Source organism: Manis pentadactyla, chromosome 1 (assembly GCF_030020395.1).
Source record: "Manis pentadactyla isolate mManPen7 chromosome 1, mManPen7.hap1, whole genome shotgun sequence".
NCBI lineage: Eukaryota > Metazoa > Chordata > Mammalia > Pholidota > Manidae > Manis > Manis pentadactyla.
The window spans coordinates 26,962,672-26,984,321 of record NC_080019.1 but is presented as its reverse complement, the minus strand read 5'-3'; the positions used below and the strand labels follow the sequence as shown (position 1 = coordinate 26,984,321).

At 35.3% G+C, this 21,650-nt stretch overlaps 1 protein-coding gene across 3 annotated transcripts in view; it reads right to left on the bottom strand.

The window, feature by feature from the left end:
* Positions 1-21,650, bottom strand: part of GUCY1B1 (guanylate cyclase 1 soluble subunit beta 1) — a 58,617-nt gene that overhangs the window by 9,941 nt on the left and 27,026 nt on the right. For 2 of the 3 annotated variants that reach the window (XM_057496969.1, XM_036887796.2), the window contains exons 4-10: positions 20,477-20,595; positions 9,655-9,852; positions 8,129-8,359; positions 6,851-6,967; positions 6,091-6,224; positions 3,406-3,603; positions 569-806 (exon numbers count right to left, since the gene is read on the bottom strand). In XM_057496969.1, the coding sequence (XP_057352952.1) occupies positions 569-806; positions 3,406-3,603; positions 6,091-6,224; positions 6,851-6,967; positions 8,129-8,359; positions 9,655-9,852; positions 20,477-20,595 (1,235 nt within the window). The remainder of the gene's footprint in view (positions 1-568; positions 807-3,405; positions 3,604-6,090; positions 6,225-6,850; positions 6,968-8,128; positions 8,360-9,654; positions 9,853-20,476; positions 20,596-21,650) is intronic. The other variant, XM_057496973.1, reaches the window with a different exon arrangement.

Below are 21,650 nucleotides of genomic sequence, written 5' to 3'. Positions count from 1 at the left end.
GGCACTTATACTGTTCCAGGTACCTAAGAGATGGTGTAGTTAACATTCTTGCCTTTATGAAGCAATATTCCACTGACTGCATTTTTTCCAGTACTACATGCATTTCTAATTGAAACAAGTGGCAAAAATGCCTTATAAATGTTTCTCTTCTAGTTGATATTATCTAAAGCAAATCTGAGTCTGCAGTAACCTTCTCATGGTCTATGACTTCCTTACTGTGCAGTGCATTTATATTTGTAGCAATGTCTCCTGCAAAGCACTAAAATGAATGTTATGTTTATGTTACATGCAGCTAACAACCTGTTCAGACCTATTGATGTAAATGCAAATATGCTGCTGAACATTTCATTTTAGCTAGAGAATGATCTGCTCCTTTCGTTTCAGTTACAAGGAATAGTAAGTTTTAAAATCAGATTATTCAAGAAAATGGTAAATAGTGGATACATGAGGCTTAGTGTCCCAAGGCTGCAGGACTATAGCCAGGGAGCTGGGATTGCAATGCCTCTGGAAGGCAGGATCTGAAAATTCAGACTGAATAGAACTGCGTTAGGATAAGATCTGAACTTGCCTTATAAACAAACGGATTTTTCCGGGAATCAGTCAGTGTGTCAAATCTGGTGTAGAGGTCATTGAGAAGGTTGACGATCTTCATGGCCCCCTCTCCGGATGCGTGCTTGCTGCAGAAAGCGTTGAAGCCTACAATACCACTGAAGAGGATGGTCACGTTGTCGTATCTCTTGGCAGGCACTGGACGCTTGTGTCTCAGCTCATTGGCCACAGATGGAGGAAGAACAGAATACAACAACCTGTTCAGCGGGATCAGGAAAAAGCCGTAGTAAGAAGTTCTGGGAAAAGCTTTCGTGCTTCCCCTGCCCACTTCAGAGAACTTCAATGTCGCTGGCACTGTAAAGGCCTGGATTCTAATAAGACACCCCTTATTAACCATGTTTGTTAGTATAGACAGTGTAAATAATTTGTTTTAATCATATACAACATCCCCAAATCCAAACCAATTCAAACCAAGTCAGAATATGCCAAACAGACAAAACAAGACTGGCAATGGCAAGTCAGAGCTGTCCTTTGTAGTCAGACACTACAGTCAGTCCAGAGTAGTCCTGCATTCTGACACTGCCATCATGAGTGGCAGCAAAAAGCTGTCATCACCAGCACTTAAAACACTGTATGTGTAGCACAATACCAGGAGCACACATCTCTCGGGAATAAGACCTTAATCTTGACTTTGTAAAGAAATATTAAAAGAAGCTGATTTCTCTCCAGTCTCAGCATGCCTTACTCTTCTGTGGAAGGAATCCAATAAAATGGGTGGAAAATGGTCTAGACAAGAAAGGTTTTATTTCTGTAGGCTACACTGAGACAGTGGCCATAGGGATGGTGCTGAGGGGACGGGTGTGGCAAGCACAACAGAAGGAGGGGTGACAGGCTCATGGGGGGAGAATCAGAAACGTGGCGGACTTTTCTCCCCACTGTCCAAAGACGCCGCCAGTCTTCCTTGCTGTGTTCACCAGATCACAGACGCTGCCGGCCACTCCCCTCCTCCTAGCCAGATCTCTACAAAAGACTTAACGATGCCATTTGGGATGGATGTCCTCAAAGCTTTGTGCAGGTATCTTTTGCATTACGGCACAGACACTGCTGGGAACATCCGTTACTGTCAGGCAATGACTTCCAGGCCATCTTCCAGGTTGCCTGGCTGGGGACATCTCTTTCCCATTACAGGCAGCACTGGAGCTCAGCCCAGATTCCAGCCCACCTGAAGAATCTCCTCCCTCCACGGGCTCTTGGCATGAGGACTCAGAATAGCCAATGATGCCGCCTTCCCTTTTTCTTCCCTAGAGCCAGAGGGCATGCTGGCTAAGTTAAATGTGCGAAATGGAGCTAAGGGCTCATTATTTTTCCTAGATTTAGTAGAATTTCTCCAGTCTTTTATTTGTAACTTTTGAACACAGACCATTTAATAAAATATTTTAAAGCTATATTTGCATATTAAACATGAACAACAGAACTCACTTTCAAAGACAATGAATACTAAATGGTTTATAATTAAATCACCTTGTAAACCAAATATCTACAAAATATGAAACCTAGGTGGTTTCCTTATATAATAGCCAAAGCAGGGTACTCAGTAACTCAAACTTATAAACCCCTATCACTTTGAACTTTAGTCCTAAGTACTATCTTCCAAGCTCTGTTAAAATGAATTATTTTTCATGGATTAAGATATACTACATACTATTAAACATATAGTTTGAGTTGTTATGAATTTGAGCTGCCTGCTCCATATACTTTCTGAAATGTGAAAAATATCTGGATAGTTTAGAATCACGAGGAAAGTGGAGTGTTCTCAAAGAAACTAAACACAGCTTTCAGCTTCATTATATGAAAGTCAAGAATCTCCTCCTTCACTTGTCTTAAGAAGCAATGGATAAAGACAAGACATGTAAATGGCATTGTTGATTTTATCGATACTATTAATAAATAATTCACAGATGTGTTTCTGTGTGGACACAGCATCCACCTGGGCAACTATACATGTATCAGTGCAAGAAAAGTATAGAAAGTGATGCTATTACGAGTGTCCTAGGTGTTCATGTAGTGAAATAATTCTTAGGGGAGTAAGGAAATTCAATTCAATTCTCCAACAAGATAGTTTGTATAAACGTTACAAATGAACACAAAAGACCTGGGTTGAAATATTTTATGAATGTTACTGATTTAGTGCTTTTCATTAATATATGCAAGCCAGGCCAAGTGGTATACAGGATGTGTATTTTTTTGAACAAATTTAACAAGTATGAAAACAAAGTACTATCTTTAATGTTACTTCCCCAATATTTCATAATTCAATCCACTATTTATAGAAAACCAATGGTTTTACATTTTGATGTTTGTTAACACATATCATTACAGATGACATTACAATCTGTCAGATTCTTATCTGCCAAACCCTTAAATAATTCAGAGTCCAAAAAAAAAAAAAGAAATCTTTTAAAATGCAATGGCCAATTCTAAGCTGAGTGTGACCCTCAGCCCCTGGCCAGCCCCCATCACATAGAGGATGCTCAGTGCATCTCTCCTACGAAGGAAGGAATAAATGGATGGTTGGAGTTTAAATATACACTTGAATTAGTCTAACAGTTGTCAGAGAGATGTCTTGGCATATTTTCTTTCAAGCTGGTTTGTAAAAATTGAAAGCATATTCCCAACTACCATTAAGACTGATTTATTTCTGTGTACAGAACTTCTTTTTAAATGATGGGGAAGATTTTATTCACTGCTTCAGAGCTGCAACAGGTTCCCTGCCTTTTTAGCCTAGTTCCCATTCCTAACTACGGTAGAGTCACAGTATCCCTTGCCTTTCCTTAACCACAAAGTTAGCATTCTTACGTATCCGTCTTTTTCTTTTCATCTTCCAGAGCTCTTAAGGTGAGCTGCAGCCTGTCTGTGAGGATTTCCAGTTCTTGGGTCAGTTTGTACTCCTCTCTGAATTGTTCTCCCAAAAGAACGAGATCCCGTGTGGCATCATGCAGAGGGATGTCACTCAGATACAGCCCTCTCCTTGTCAGGTCGTCCAGGTTCATCACACTGTTATGCAGAGAAACGAGCAACATCAGGCTCTCCTTGTCCACATGACAACACCAGCACTGGGTGTCCTCCAGGAGGATCACCTGCCCTCTCCTAAAAACACTCAGGCTACAGACAAAAACTTGAGTATTGCACGAAGAACAGGATTTCTTACTTTTAGATACCTAAAAATCTGTCAAAGAACAGTGAACTGGAAATGCATTTTTGCCAAATGGCACGATTTAGGCCATCAGCCTAAATTGAAGGATACTGCAGAAATTGCCCTTTGAAATCTGCTCCAGTATTTAGTGCAAGGTTGTTATTTATTATTACATTTTTCCTCATTAGCAAGAGATGAAGAAAAATTTGTCTTTACTCTCTTGACTAGGGATAATAGTGCTTCTTTTGAGAAACTAGCTCATTTTTGCCTTATGGATTTTTTTACTTTTATAACTAGTTGCTTTTCCCTTTTAGATACAATGATTGAAAGTTTACAAACAGATTTATGAACCATCTTCAACATGTATTTTATGTATTTATGACTTTCTGACATGCATTTTATGTGCTATTCTTAATTCTGGTTCTAATTTCTTCCATCACTCTTATTTCTTGGACTAACTTTTCTCATTTACTTGAAACATTAATTGGTCCAGTGAAGATCTGGGATGTGACAAGTTGACTGCTTTCTAAAAATTTATTCTTTGGCTAAAACATCTTCATGTTATATTATTGGTTTGAATTCTCTAAATGAAAAGTAATTACTGCTGGGCATGCACAATAATAACTTCTCTAAGATAACATAATTGAGTTCTGATTTTACTGAAAAATTCTGGGTTAATAAAACAATCTCTCTGTAATATATTCTCAGCAGAAATGTCCATAAATCAAAGTAAAAAATTAGCATGCCAATATAGAAAAATAAAGTGATCAAAGAGTTTGTTTACTGATGAAGCACATGGTCTCTTTACATTTTGTTAAGATAGATCTGTAAGTTAAAGCTCATTTGAGGAACAGAACTATCTGAACGAGGCCCTCCTCTGCCATACAAGATATGCCGACAAGCCAGAGGAAAAAAAAGATTATAAGCTTTCAATAAAAATGGTTAAAAATGCTCATATGAGTTAAAAAAACTTAAATTGTAAGTCCAATTTTCCTAAAAATTAATGATTTTCATGAACTATAAACTTTTTTTTCTATATTTAAATGTAATCATCTTGGAATTATTTATTTTTCAAGTAAAACTGCTTTTAATTTTAATCTCCCCTTTTATTTAATGTGTGTAAAAATCTTTCTACACTCATGGACAGGTACCATATGACAATCTGTGAATGTGTCACCACATGACCAATTTTTGCATATGATTATTAACAACAGATTTCAAATCTTCTGTTTCTGTTTCCAAAGAAACCTTTATCTCCACAGGCAGAAATTGTCCCTGTTGAGAAGCTGTCATTCTACTGAAGCTCAACTTGGAAAGAGAAAGAAAAAAAGGAGAACTTATGGACAGCAAATGATGAAGATATAGTTAGACTGATGTAGGTTATTAATAAAAAACATAGAAAGAGTTTATATTCCAAGATTTTGTCCCTTATTTTCATGATATATATTCTCAGGAAAAATATGATCACTATGTTATATAGTCTTTAATACTGTATTATTATTAAAAGAAGTTGTTACAAAGTTCATTAGATTTTTCAGAAATTTTAAAGCAGTATCTTTAAATTAAAAGTAATCATGGCAGACTTCAAATTTTTAACCAATAAGCTCACCAAATGATGCTTTCTTGAGAGTGTTACTAAGTAAAGTGCATATATTTTGGTTATAGAAAGTTGTAAATACACAAACTATCACATAAAACAAGTTCCACAGTTATCTTTTTTCTCCTGTTCTAGGGTAAACTTAGATGCATTTTTCTTATTCTGCATTCTCATCCATCTTTTAGTTAATACTTTGTCAAATTAGGAAAACACCAACCTACAGTTTTACTTTCCTCTCATGTTTATTACAGATAAAGTAATTTACATAAATTTCAATTTAATAGTACACTTTGAACAGTGTATCCCAATTAAAGTAGCTAAGTATTTTCAATATAAAACAGTTCAAATCCAGAAATAACTGGAAAAGTAATTTCTTAGTGCCGAATATGCCCGTGTATTTACTCCACCATATTAAATGCTTTACAGAATTTCTTTTCTACATGACACCTCTTTGGAAGGCACAAAGCTATAAAATTAGCTCTTAGCAGATTATGTGTCCTGGGATCAAACAGCATAAACATTTAGCAAATTGATCAAGATGTGGCTAATAAAACAGAATACATGATTTCTTTTGAGTTTATTATAAATGGTAGATTAAATGACCCTTGTTATAGAGAAGTGTATACCAAGGGTTATAAAATCGAATTACACTTCAGAATAGGTAGACATAATTGAATAAAGTGTTATTAAATTCCTTTGTTAGCTAAAGATGGGTACTTATAGCCATTATAATTAATCTAAAAATCATTACCTTGGTGAACACAGAAATAGTATGCTATCTGCTTCAGGTAAGTAGATCATCTGACCCTTGAGACGTAAGCAGCTGATCTCAGTCTCAGTCAGTTCATCCTCACATTCTAATTTCTCTACATCCAACAATCCTTCCTTGAAAAGGCAAGACATAACCATTAACCAGTGCCTCTCTCCCTGCCTAATAATTAAGCAAAAAGAAGGACATACACACCTCATTTCCCACCACCATAAGGGAGAACAGGGCACCAGTTAGAAGAGGAGGGCATCTCACCAGAGTTCTGCCAGGTAATAACCAAAGTGGCTACCTTAAACACTGCAGTAAAGTGAATTATTTCCTTTGAACCCAAAAAGATTAGTAGCTGTGCCACTGTTCACATATTTATTCAAAGCCTTTGTGAACCCTATTTCTGGATGTCCCAGTATGACCACAGCATATTAACAACAGGCTCTTGCAGTGAATAAGCCAAGCCTCTCCACTGCCCACACCTCTCCATTCACTGCCCACGCCTGCACATACAGAGATGCTGGAAGTGGTTATCTCCAAATACGTCAAGTGTGGGTAGGTGAGACCATTGGGAGGGCAGGAGGAAGGATGAAAGGTATACTCTAGGACTGGACTCCCTCTGAGGTTTCATTCAGACCTCTCTACACCTTCTTCATATCATAGGTGTTATAATAGCTGTTTCTTTCCTCCAGAACACTTCTCATTTATAACATTCCTTACTTGCTCACACTTAATGAAATAATATCTTGATTACCTTGCTTCTCAATACAAAAACCGTATTGATGTGCGAAAGGATCCCATGGAAACTAATGTCAATATGAGGACGAACCAGAGAGAAGACAGACAAAAGGCTGCAATTCCCAGGCTGGAGCTAACATGCAGATGAAAAGAATGCTTCATTAGTCAAAATAATTTTCATGATTCAATATTAGGCAAAACAACTCAATAATACTTAAAAATAAAAATCGTAATTATTTTATAAGAAAGTTGCCTCAACTATAGACTCTATCTTAACCAAGTCAACTCAGTGGTTAAATGGGCACCAAGCAAATTGCATAAACATAAGACCTAATATGAATTCTGATATAAGCTAAAATAAATAAGGGAAGCATTTTTAAAGAATGCAAATTTATCCAATGCGTACAGCTTGTAATGACATTTGAATAACGACCAGCAAACACAGTTTATGAAGAGATGGCTAGTAATAAAAACAAGCAAGTGTTAATGATTGCTTACAATGGACCAAGTGTTGGACTAAATGTTCTTTATTAGATCTCTGTCTTCTATAATGAAAGAAAGAGGCATGGAGAGGCAAGCAACATACTTAAAGTCTTACGAGGGAGAGCAGAGCTAGCAAGAGAGCCCCGGCTGTACATTTTCCTACCTCCATATTTCCAGGTTTATGAAAGATCCCATTTCGGCTAATCCTAGACTTTTAAATCTCTTTAACTATAAGGAAAAAATACCTCTAGACACATGCCATGTCCAATTCCAAAGTCAGTAGATGAGAGAAAAGAGTAAGTAGAAAGGATTTAACAACTGGTTCTGAATAATGCAAGTCAAATGTAGATTCTCAGCAACACCCCTTGGATGCCTTTCCTATGAAACCCATGATAATCTCTATCATCTTTTCTTTTAATGTTTCTTTAAAATTCCCTTCTTTTCCCTGAAAATATCAATGATTAATTTTGAAAGCTATTTTCAGATAGTAGATATCCAGTGAATATTAATTCAATGAATGAATAAATGAAAGATGATTTTTATTAGAAAGATACCCATTTTTTCATTAAAACAAGTTTATCATTTCCCCATGATTGTCCCACTGCCCTGTGATTAAAATAGAAAACAATGAATAGCTGTCCTAGGGACAGTCTGCCTAAATTCAGCTCCTATTTAAACAACTCATGTGATATATGTGCTGCACATTACCTGAAATATAGTCAAAGGATTGAGTGAATGAGTGGCCACAGGTAACAACAGCATCTATATGGCTCTTTGTCTCAGGCCCCCAAAAAGTGTGATGTCGTTTTACCTGGGGAAGCACTCGGTATATGGCATTGCCACACTGCGTGACCACCAGGCGCCGGTCAAATATTATGTGAAAAGGAAAAGCTTTGCAGAAGGTATATGGGCTGATGCGTGACTCCTGGGTACCATTTTCTTCAAATCTGTCAAGATCTTCATAAAAATCCTCTTCCTTTGACTCTTTTTCTTCAATTAAAAATTGAGTATGATCACATTCTTCATTTCTTTGTTGAATAACCTGGATGGGAAAGGCGGGAAATGGTGTTAACTGTCTGCATTTCAATTTAGTTAATAAACTTAAATACCTAAGAAACTGGTTAGGACAACTGCATTTAGAGGGTTAATTTTAAAAAATTAGTTTATGTAAATATTCTACATGTCTAAAATAGAAATAGAAAACTATTTCTAGACACTGATTTGTGAAATTGGAAGGCTGAATAATTATTCACAGTAAAATTGAAAATCTGGTATCTGTCCTATATTAGCCAATATGGGCTCTTCGGTGGAAATGGGAGAAAAGCACCCTCCTGTTTTGGTGGCCTCAGCCCCTCACCAGGCACAGTGAATGACCTACAAACTAGACAAAGTGGCACTATTTAATATAATTTAAAAAATGACATTTACAAACAGAGGGAAATGAAATGATAGGAATACACATTTAAAATGACATACATACATTGCCATTTTTTATCCATAAATTGGCAAGTATATAAAACACCATACTTAGAGTTTGGGCTGCTCACACGTGTTAGAACAGAACACTGATATCTAAGATGCACCCATAAAGAAAGAACGCTGAAACAGAGAATCTCTTCCTACTTTTCTCAAACTTTGGGCCACTGAAAAACAGATCTTGAGGCTGAACATGCCAAGCTCACAGAAAGCAGCTGGCAGGGAGACGATATGGGTCAAAAATACAGAAAAACACTGGTTCTCTTTATTTCACAGCTACTGTATCAGTACCCTGATATTATCACTCAAAACTAAGGGCGTGTATCATCAATAGCAACACAATTTTCCAATTATAAGACCTGGTTTCTTTCACCAAGTAATCTATTTAAAAAAAAAAAAAGAATAAAACTTTTAGTTCACAAAGTGAGACATTCCAACTATATTTCAAGAAAAGAAAAAAAGTCTACAAGGAAAAAAATGATCAATGAAACTAGCTAATTTCATGTTATCATAGAATCTGTCCCCTTTATAGGTTTTTTCTGAAGGCCACAGCTTAGCCAGTCACACATCCTCCTGCTTCCCAGCTGGTGCATGTTCACAGGGAATGCAAACTAAATTTCATGTTGCCTTAAGCAATGTATAATTAGAAAGAAAAATCTGCTGCCACAAGGAAAAAATACCCTTCATAATGCATTCCAAGGCCAAATATAGAAGACTGCTAGTGTTGTCACTGTTATGGCTTATATATGCTTCTCATGAGATCTACTATCAGAGATAAAACTGAAGGCAAATGCACAGAGTATCTTCTTCATGCTCTACATGTCATCTGAATTCAGAAGTGTGTCCATCACTGATCATTACCTTCATATCTATTTCAGTGCCATGTATTTGTTGAGCTACCGTTTTGATGATTCCAATGACAATATCCTGAAGTCCTTCTCTCTCCGAATAGTAGTGCAGAATGAGGCCTTTGCCCTTTTCTGCATCAGTGCATCTAAAGGAAGGTGCGCGCATACCTGGGTAGATAGTAGCAAGGTGGTCGTGCAGGGCATCGAGGTTCTGCAACAAAGAAGAAGTGGGATGAAAAAATAATGCTTCCATATTGGCAACTGACTTTGAAAAAGCAAGGCTCAAATCTGAGCTTACTGAACAAATTGGCTGAGCAAACATTCACCCAGCACCTCCTTCCGTTGGTGCACCATGATATCTTTAAGGAAAGAACCACAGAGAACTTGAAACTGAAGTAGTATAACTAAGAAAAACATCTGTGACTATTAATAGTTAATATATATTAAGGAACGATAAACAAGTGGGATGTAAAAAGAATCCTGATGCAGATAAAAGAAACACAGTTGTGGGCTAAAGCAAATATATGCATATTTACAGGTGTTTGGGCAGCTGTAAATGAATAGTATGATAAACAATATGGAATGTCTCAAGTGATCACTTATTATCCTCTATTTAGACTACAACCCAGAAAGTGAACTATTAATCTAAAAATTATATCAGAGTTATAAGCATAGTAAAATATAAACATATTACTTTGTGAGATAATATTTTAGAAATTAAAGTAGTATAATTCCTTCATACCCATCAGTGGCCTCCAATCAAGGCAGAGCTTTATGGCTGACCTGTGAAATAATTACCTTTGGAACTGAAGTCATAGAAAACTAATAAATTTTCACAAAAATATTTTCCATTCCTGCAGCCTTGTCATTAATGTAGAATATGCCAAATTTCCCACTATCCTGTATTACTCACCAGGATACGAAGCTGACTTGTCTAAAGATCAGCAGAAGGAATGGTGCGAAGTATACTTTTTACTTTGTCCCACATGGCTTTTCAAGTTACAGTTTATAATATGTTCAGTGAGTGTGTGTGTGTGTGTTGCACATATTAGGATATACACATAGCACGTGGCGGTGTAGGCATTAATAGTAAGGTGGCTGCAGAATCAAGCCGACTTGGATTTAAATCCTGACACTGTCATTTTGTAGCAATGTAGCCAGTTTTCCCAACTTTTCTAAGATTTGATTTCTTCTAGCAAAATGAGGATAACTTTAGTAATGTATATAAAGTACTTAGCATATTCCAGGTGTAGGATGCAAAAATAATGTGCCCCAAAGACTTCCACACCATAATCCTTTCATGCATGGAACCTCCCATGGCAAAAGAGATTTTGCAGATGTGATTCAGGTTATCCATGTTGAGTTCAATTGCCAACTCCAAGATTATGCTGGATTTCCCAAAGAGCCCCACAAATCATATGAGTGACTGCGCCCTTTAAACCCAAGTACCGTGCCTGGCTATAGTGAGAGAGAGGTGCAATGACGACAGTCAGAAAGATGGTAACATGAGAAGGAATTGCTGCCTGGTCCTGAGATGTAGGAGACAATGTGCAAGGTCCGGAGCGAGGTCTCTAGGACCTTAGGGCAGCCCCATTTGACAAACAGCAAGGAAACTGGGCCCTCAGTCCTGTAACAGCATGGAATTAAACTGTCAACACCCAATGAACAAAAGAAACAATATCCCTGAGTGACTACAAAAGGAGCAGAGCCCTGCTGGCACCCTGATTATAGTCCAATGGGACCTGTAATGGATGTGACCTACAATACTATAGAATCATACGTTTGTATTGTCTTGAGCACTTAAGTTTGTGGTAATTTGTTATGACAGCAATAAAAACTTATACATCAAGCAAATAATTATCAATAACTAGTGATTATTGCTAAACGTGTTAAGGAGACAAAGCAGTCTCAGAATTCCATGGCATAAAAGAAGGCATTAAAAAAGAAGTTGCTAAGGTAAGCCAGAATTGAACTATGGTCCTAAATGTCTCAAAGAAGCCAATTTAAGGAAGCAAAAATACCCACTAAGGAAGAAACTGGAGTGAGTATGAGGTGACTCCATGGGGGCTCATATTCAAGATTTATTCCACCAGGGTACATATGGCACTGTGGTTTAATTTTCTGCCTCCTCCTTTCATTCATTCATTCATCCTATAATTTCATATGCATTGTATGTGGAGCAGGCTGGGAGCAGGGTAGGGGGTTGGATACAAATCTGCATGTCATAGACCCTGAATTTAAGCAGCTCATGGTTCATACCACAAATGAATGTGCACAGTGGTGTGTGATGCAAAATTAGGGAGTAAAGAGTGGGGTCTGAAGACTCCAAAGTGAAGATGAGCATTAGGGCATGAATGTTCAGATGATGCTTCCATAGGCACCTCAATTAGGTGAATCTGGATTGCTTTTTAATTGCCTTCATGCACAGTGCTTTCGTTTTCTTCCCCAAAATTACACCTGTCATATTCACATCCGTCTAGTTCTTGATGAAAACATATGTGCACCCTGATTGCCTCTAGAGGCTGCTATTGCCATGTAAAAGGAATCCAATATGGCAGACACTAAGTTTTGGGCAGTTTATACAAATTGCAAGCTACTGAAGGCCTAAAACTATTCTACTTGGCTGAGTGGAACAAAGCGTTCTTCCTATGATAGGCTCTCCTCATGGAAATCCTGACCTGAGAAGGGAAGATATGAGGACTGCTCTTAACCCTCCCAGATTTTTTACACAGCTACTGATGTTGAAAAAAATGTTGTGAGAGAAAATCTGGTAAGAAAAAAAATCACCAAAAAAGTTTTATACTTATATCCATTTTCCCACAAAGTCAAAATTGAGCTTGTTCTGAGGAAATTTCCTAATGTAATCAGGCCCAGATACTGTTGTGACTCATTTCACGGAAAAAAAATTGAGTCAAACAATAACTTGAAATATGTATTGTAATAATTTAAAACATTTTCCTTTACAAAATACTTAAATATATCATGTCAGTGTTCCTACACTCACTTTCATATTCATCTCTATTCTCACCTTGTGTCATATTGTATTATTAACACATTTCTGTATGTGGCTAAACAGATGGCATGAGGCAATAATAATTGGCACCACTTACATTAGCAACCCCATTGATATTAACAAAGGCCAGGGATGGCCAGGATGATCCAAGAACACTATGCCATAAGTTACACAAAGATAGGCACTACACCCTAAAAGTAGAGCCATGTTATTTTAAATAAAGGTATTGATAATACTAAGGTATTAAACTTGATAAAGTATTACTTCAATGTATCACTGCAAAGCAAATGGAACACCAAAACACACTGTTACAACATTCATCTTTTCAATCTTTGTGGTAACCAACTCTCCAGAGATTTTGTTTTATTGAATTTACAGTTAATTAAATAGACAAGTAAAGTATTTTCCAGAAGCTTAAAAGATTTAACACCACTTAACGTAATATTGATTTTCTTTAGATGGTATGTGACATAAAAAATACTCTTGGGATTTCTTTAGTTACAGTTTTCCTTTTTTTACTTTTTTTCTTTCACTTGGTTATAGTCTCTCAAAATTAAAGTGATTACCACAGCCAGTCTATTATGAGAAATGGAATTCATGATTAAAAATTAAATTATTTTGATTTGAAGACACTTGTATTGCTAGCAATGTGTCTTCTTCATAGAGTATAATTGTTTAGAGCAAACTCAAAGGCCACAAACAAAAAAGACTATCATAAAAGCCAAGAGAAAACTTTGTCCACATTTATACCATATATACAAAGCTAATTATTCACACACATGGCCATAACAACGTATCTTAATATGAAATTAGAGTTTCATATTAAAAATGGCATTTTGTTTTATTTATATCCATGGAAGCAGGTATACCCAGAAAAGAGCTAAATGGCCAATTACAAAGCTGTATATACATAAAAGAGACATAGAAAAATAATGTGGACACATATATTTCAACACAGTAGATTCCCAGGAAACAATAAAGCAAACCACAAATATGCTTTTACTTCATTCAGCTTCGCTTTATAACATTAGAAAACAAGAAAGGCATGGAGAGCAGTTCCATTCAACTCTTTTGCCTCAAGATGCCAAAAGGTTAGTTTGAGGTTTTCTATTCATTTGTTCGTGTTCTGATATCATTGTCCTGTTTTCTTGACAAGCAAAATTACTTTTTTCCACTCAGGAATTCTGCCAAATGTTAAATCCAGTTCATCTTGTCACCTAGCATTTATCATTTACAGAAGAAAAATTAGCACTGGCAGCCTGGGAAACTGTCCTGGAGTTCTAGACTTTGTACATGCCACCGATTTAGAAAACAAAGAGAGAATTTATTATTCCTTTGAGAAATATTGTGAAATTTCACATTTTCAAAGATCTTAGAATGTTTCAAACTAAGCACAGATTTTTCTCTTTGTAATATGCACAGCAAAAATAAGCTCATGCATAATTACAAAGGCAAAGTTTCCAGGAATTAACTACCTCATTTCCTTATTTGCAGAGCATCTAATTAAAAATTCCTAAATGACCCATTTAAATGGGTGGAGAAATACCTTGCATTAAAAGTTTGCAAAATTTTTCAGTCTCCAAGAATCCTTATCCTACTGGATAAGAAGGGAGTTCTCTCCATTATCCAAGAACATTGCTGAAGTTTAGATAGGGAAGATATCTCCAAAATCAGTCATTGCAAACCTCTCCCTTTTTTAAAGGAAGGAGGATGAAACAAAGCATTTCCTTTTTTTTTCTTTTTTAATTACATATCGTTATCATTCCATTCTCTCCAGATAAATACTTTCATTAAAGAAAAAAAGGAGTCATAAAATTAGCTCTGTAAAATATTTATTCTACTTTTAAATTCATATTTTTAAAAAACCCTATTTATAACTACATTTGACAATCAATGTTTTGTAAAATTGTGGAAATATATATGTCATTCAAAGAGAAAACAGTCTTATAATTCTAAAATACTTATCTTTCTTCCAAGCCCTCACTTGTCAATTTTAAAATTGCAGTTACAGAAACTGGCATTTTCGATGTTGAGAAAACAGTTCCTTTTGAAATTCAGAAGTTAAAAATAAAATGAATGGTGCATTTTTTTTCTAAGAAATATTATAAATAATTTAGGGAAGTATGAGAATTTCACAGCTGTTAGGAAAATCCTCATATTTCCCAAAATAACACTTTGCACAAACATTTAAGAATTTTAGATCCATCATCAATCCCAGATTGCTTCTGGTGGGCTGGCCAAATCACAATGTTCTGTTTTAGAAGCCAAAACCTGGAGCCAAAACAAATTGAAGAAAATCCCATTGCAGACCAAACAGAGGCGTGGGTAGCCGTACTCCCATGTACATGAATTGAGTGAATGAGTGAAACTGCCATCATACCAAAATGAGTGGAAGGAGCTAGTGTTTCCAGTGAACTATGACATAATATCTATTTGATTATTCAACTGCAATTCCTATGCATATTTAAATAGGCTCATAATTTAAATCCTGACTTGTCTCTAAGATTGCTCATTTATTTTTTAGTAGTCAAACTGGCTGCCTTTCATACTCCTTTAAATTTCATCTTACCTCTGTGAAATTTTGGGGGCGGTAAAGTAACATAATGCAATAACAATATACCTCTGAAAATGAATTGGTAGCCCTGCTGTAGAATGACTTGAGTTCTATTCTCAGAGGCCATGTGTTATCTCATCAGACATGGCTTACTCACAGCTTTTGACTGACCCATACATATGTGTCCAAGTGTACACATTCATGCTAACAGACATAAAAAAAACAGAGAAAACAAAACACAGAGTTCTGTTCCAATTATCTGTTGCTGCATATCTAGCACCCCAAAACTTACTGGCTTAAAACAATAATTTAGTATTATCTCTCATGGTTCTGTGGGGTGTCTGGACTCAGGAAGTTCTTGGGTTGGAGATGGAAGTCAGGGCTGGAGCCATTAGAATGCTCTACCAGGCTGTTTTCCCAACATGGATCACTCAGATGGCTCACAGTTGTTGATGGCCCTTTGCTGGGAGATCAGCTGGAGCTGTTGTCTGAGGGCTGATACATGACCTCTCCATGTGCCTTGGGCTTCTTATTTCATGTAGCTGATATCCTAGAGGAGCGGCTGAAGAGCAACTGTTCCAAGACACTCAGGTGGAAACTTCAAGACTTATTACAAACAAGCATTAAGAAGTATCAGAATGTTACTTTTGCCATATTCCATTTGCCTAATAATCACTAAAGCTACCCCAGACTCAAGGGAAGGGAAATTCCACTTCTTGATGGGGGAGAGGTAATACCAGAAGAGCCTGTGAGATGGGAGATATCAGCGCAATGAATTTTGGAAAATACAATCCCCAACAATGCAATAGGACATTGGCAAGTAGAGATGAGCATGGATTAAGGTAGAAATACCATCATATTGGACATTCTTTACTAGCTGCTTTTTATGGAGCTTTCAAATCCTGTATACTGTCTTCAGTGTTTTAATAAATACACCAGAAGCTTCAGACAGAAATTTACTATGGCAGCACACATTTTATTCCTAATTTAAGAATAAGAAAGGGGCAGAATATAGAAAAAGTTCTTGAAATACCGTCTTATTTAATATCTTACAAAATATACATACCTGATAAAATATGGATATCTTACAAAATATCCAGATAAAATGTATAAAATCCAAAAATAAAAGTAAAAAATTCTCCCTATTTTTCTCTCTTTTTGATCAATCATGTTTTTACTTACTGAATCAACTAAAAAATAACAACAAATTCCAAAGATCATCTAATTTTATCAATAGTCCACAAACTGATGGTTTCACATGAAATTGAAAAAAAATTAATCCCAAACTGTATAATACTGAGGGAAGAATAATGTTTCTAAACAGTATCCTCTAAAAATGTTTCTTATATTCTATTACTGCATCCATTTAGAGTTTTTAGCTATTTTTGTTAGTCTTGAGGTAGATTCAAAATAAGCATGATGAAAACTTTTTAAATTAAATTTAGAAGCACACCAGTAATTGAATAAGAAGGTCATGAATTTGATACTGGCAGCAAAGCCTTTGAAAGGAGGACTGTCCATTATTAAAACTGTCTACATTTAAATTGTTAAATTATTTAAATCAACATCAAAAGAAATGATAAAATCATGTGAGGAACCAATATTTTCTCTGGAACTAAACTACAGATCATATATATACACACACAGATATATATACATATACATATATATATGTATATATAGACAGTGTGTCCTTGAATATAAAATTTCTATAAAGGAACAAGAACAGAAGTATTCTTCTGATAAAATAGCCGAAGCCAAATTTTTTAAATTGCTTGTATTTAAGAATTAACTAATTCTAACATCTAAAGACTCTACTGACTGCTTATTATATGCTGTGCCTGGCACTCATATGTTTAAAAATTATTTCAAGAAACACAAAAATATACATGTATATTTAATACAGAGCTATTCTTAGTAATACACCCAACTGAAAGGCTGGGGAGAGACAGCGCCTGGGAAAGTCCTCCTTGGAGTCCCGCTGAGGGTCAGGGCTGCCCTGCCTGAGGCATGCTGGGCCGGTCTCCCATGTTGTGATGTCAGTAGCTATTTTATTGTTACCTGAGGGCTTCACATGGAAATATTAGGACGAACATTTAAAAAATTTTGATAGATACAAATACTACTAGAACTTGTAAATTAATAAACAGGAAAAGGAAATTCATCAAGTGTATGTGTATTCTTCTGTTGTCACTCTGTAATTCCTCTCTAAGTAAAGTTATACAGTTTCATGCAAAATGGGTTTTTGTTATCCTTAATAAAAGAATTAATCTTGTGCTATTGGTGTATTTGCTTCCTATTTTTTACAAATAGCAAATCCTCTTTCAAAAAAAAAAAGATATTCATTCATCTTCAGATACACATATTATATCTATGGAGATACTATCATTAAAAGATTATACATGGTTTCTGGCCTAATGAAGTTTACATTTCAGCCCAATAAACAGGAAATGAAAATATAGTGTGAGAACTACTATGGCTGGGAAATAGTATACCATGAAAACAGTAGAAACACCGATTACCTTGACTTAGGTAGGGTGGGGATTGGAAGGAGTAGAGTTTCTTTCCAGGAGAAAGAAGTAGTGTGTCCAGCAGGATGGACAGGATTTACTTAGGGAAGAAGGATCAGTAACAGTGCTGCAGACAAAGGGAAGACCAGGGACAAAGCTCAGGGATTTTAGAAGAAGTTCTGTTCGTCTGGGCTCGGGGAGAGGAAGAGGCAGGATGGACAGGGGATATAAATTGTTTTCAATCTGTTAAATTACTTCTTACATTTTCCAATATGCAATTGTGAAGCACTGAAGCACTGAAGCAAGAAAATGATATGATGAGATACATCTGCATTTCAGAAAAATTCACTGAAGATACAGAACGGAGAAGCCATTGGAGGAGTCACTGAAGAGAAGCAGAGAAACCAACCAAAATCTAGGAAAGGCAGATTCCCACAGAAGTGTAGGGGAAACAAAGAAAAATGGTAGAATTCGCAAAATGAAGTGTTTAGGGAATAGACTCTAAGAATTTGAAAACTGATTAAAATCAGGGGATGAAAGAAAAGTCTTTCTTTAAAATCTCTTCAAAATGAAGCCCAGTTTGTCTTACTCTTTGGTGAAGGGTTGAAGTCTACCCTGAAGAATGTTTTATTGATTTACATAAAAACAAATTTTAATCTTTACATGTGACCTAGGATCTTGAAACAATTTATGAAAATCAATTATTTTATAATAGCTTATATAGTAAAAAGTCTATTTAATTCTATGTAATTAGCCTAATTATAATATAAATATCTACTTTAAAGAAAAGCAGTATTTCAATACATTCAATTTGCTGTTAAGATACACAATTTCAAAACCTGGAAAAAAAAATAGAATTAGACAAAAATGTAAAATACTGATGAAAAATTTACAGTATTCTACCTCTCTAGTTTCATTTTTCACACTTACACCAAAAGAAAAATAAAGTTACATGTAATTAAAGAACATTAATGTAAAGCTGCCTATTGACTTTGAAGAAAGAGAACTTAGAACTGTTTAAAATAATGTTGTCTAGTGAATATAAAAAGCAATAAAAGCCACTAAAGCAAGCCACAGATACTAGACACATAGATGTTAAATTTTCTAGTAACCATGTTAGAAAAGCACAAACAGGTGAAATTAATGCTAACTGTGTATTTTATAAAATGCAGTACATCCAAAATATTAACATTTCAACATGCTAACAATATAAAATATGTGTGAACTATTTTATATTCTTTTCGCACTGTCTTTGAAATCTGGTGTATAATTGACACATACAGCTTAGTGGCCACATATGGCTAGTGGCTATTCTATTAGGTGGCTGAGCTCTAGCGCATAGAGAAATACACCAAAAGGCTGCTTGCTCTCTTACTGTGGCACTACAAATTTAGCAGATGTTCACAAAAAGGTTAAAAAAGTAAAAATCCAACGATTTGTAAAACCATTTGGATTGTTGTTTTGTTATGTAGAGGTGGCCATTGAGAGAGAAGGTTTAAATTAAGACAGCAATTGAAAGTTGAAATCTTGCTGATAATGTGACAGACATCAACAAAAGTATTTAAAAAATGGAAGATGTATTCAAAAATACAAAACCCCCAGATATCTTTAAATATAAAACTTTAATGCATTTAAAATAATTTCCTTAAGTACAGCCTGTTAAAGTTTAATTTAAATATCTAGTGGCAGCTATATCATTTGGAAGTGGCAGCTTTTTTTGACACCAGTAGTTTGATAAATCCATGGCAGGGATTGCAAACCGGTTCCCATCTAGATTTAATGCTGTTTTAAGTTTATAAGAAAAATGTCACTATGTAAACAACAGACATTTTGATTAAACACTGAAGTTCTTATTTTGGCTGTTGAATCAATAATGCAGCTGGATTGAAAGTAGTTTACATTCCGTCAAAACTGGGCTTCGGTTCAGCTAGTATTGCACTGACATCATTTTCCAGCAAGATCTGGCTGCTTTCAGCAGCCAGCTTAGAAATTTCCTTTACAAACAGCCACATAATTTTCAAAGTTAACACATTTCAAGAAGAGGGTCTCACAAGTGCCTGAGCTTAAAATAGGATAGTCGATCCAAAAATAGTCTCTCAACTAATGTGCAATTTACTAGTAATAACTTTTAAGGTAATTTTAACAGGAATAGAATACAAAGGACTTTGGAGCTATTATTTCTTTTACTTCTCTTGAAAATGACTTCAGAAGGTCTCCTATTTTTCTTCTTACAGGAGATTAATTAGTATGTAACTCACAGCAGTGGTTCTCAAATTTATTTTGGTGGCAGAGCACCTGAAAGCCAGGGGGCTTTCTCCCAAACAATGAGCCCAGCGGGGGAAGAACATAATAGAAACTGCACGACTATTTAATTCTGGTATATAAAATCACAATGCCTTAAAGAGAAAGTAAGGCTATGTTACATATGTAAACATATAACCACAACTACCAGCACTATAAACTATTAAAAAAAAAAAGACAATTGAAGAGATCACAATAGGCCATGTTGAGGCTCTCAGAGATCATTAATCCACAACTTCATTGTCAGCAACCAACAGTTATAGAAAAAATACAAAGCAAAGTGATAAAATGTACTCAGGACCATCCAATAACTACTACTGTATGTGAATTACAAAAAGTCACTATGATTCCATTTCAGTACCAACACAGTCTCAAGTTAGTGGGATAAATGCAGTCTAAAGTCTATGCTTAAGAACTACCATCACAACTTTAATCTACAAAACCTCAAATTGCTTACCTGTAGAAATTCTCTGACATTAGATCCCAGGACGCGCAAGATTGTATCATAACCAGATTCTTGACAAAAGACAAAAAACATCTTCCCAAACATTTGGAGGATTTCTCCAGCATTGAGATCTATTTTATAGATTTGAGAGAAGAGCAATAAAATACATTAAAGATAGAATATTATTAGTGGGAAGAATGAAGAAGAGTGTATAATAAAAAACATTTTAAGTATCCTCAATTTTTGTGCAGAGTGGACACAGACAACCAGAAAAAATTCTGGCCAGGACAATACAAAAACATCTAAGAAGACAACATTTTAGCATGCTAACAGTGTAAATTTGTACTTATAAACAAAACAATAAGTTTCTCAGTTTCCACAACAAACTACTTAATTTTGAGCTTTTTGAAACACACAATATATTACCTATTTTCTTCTGAAAAATACAGAAAAACCTTGAAAACCATCAAGAATGCAGGAATGCATGTAACAATGTCTTAGTACAAAAAATGCTTTTCGTTATATATATGTATATTTAATAAGTTGTTTACATATAGTATGTGTCGTAATATGTGCTTTTTAAATATTCAACTATTAATGTTTCATAAAATGTTTAATTACCTGTAATACCGATTTTAATTGCTATCTTATTCAACAAAAGGATTCAATAATTTATTTAACCAATCCCCTCTTACTAAAAATGTAGGCTTTTTTCAATTTTTGATGAAAACATACATAAATCTTAATGCAAGTAAATCTAATAATTTCTTTAGGAAAAATTCCTGCAGAGTTTGAACATTTTTTAAAAGACTTTGATGATGATTTCCCCTTTAAGTCTACTTTTGACTATACTTGATATTTAATTTTTACAAATTACCAAATTTACATGAAAAAATTATTTCATATTTGTTTCAATTTTGATTGCCAATGAAACTGGATATTTTTCTTATTATTAACAATATACCATTCTGTTTTTATAATTCTTGCATTCTGCAGCAGATAGTATTCCTCTTCTAATTATATTTGGCAAAGCTAAAAAGCTTCCTACAATCATATCCAAACTGTAGTCTAGTTATAAATTAAGCACCATGAGAATAAAGGATACTACTTTGAGAACAACTTCTTTCCCATGAAGCTTTTTTTGAACTTTGTGTTCTTTGCATGAGCTTTCCCCCATGCAGATCTG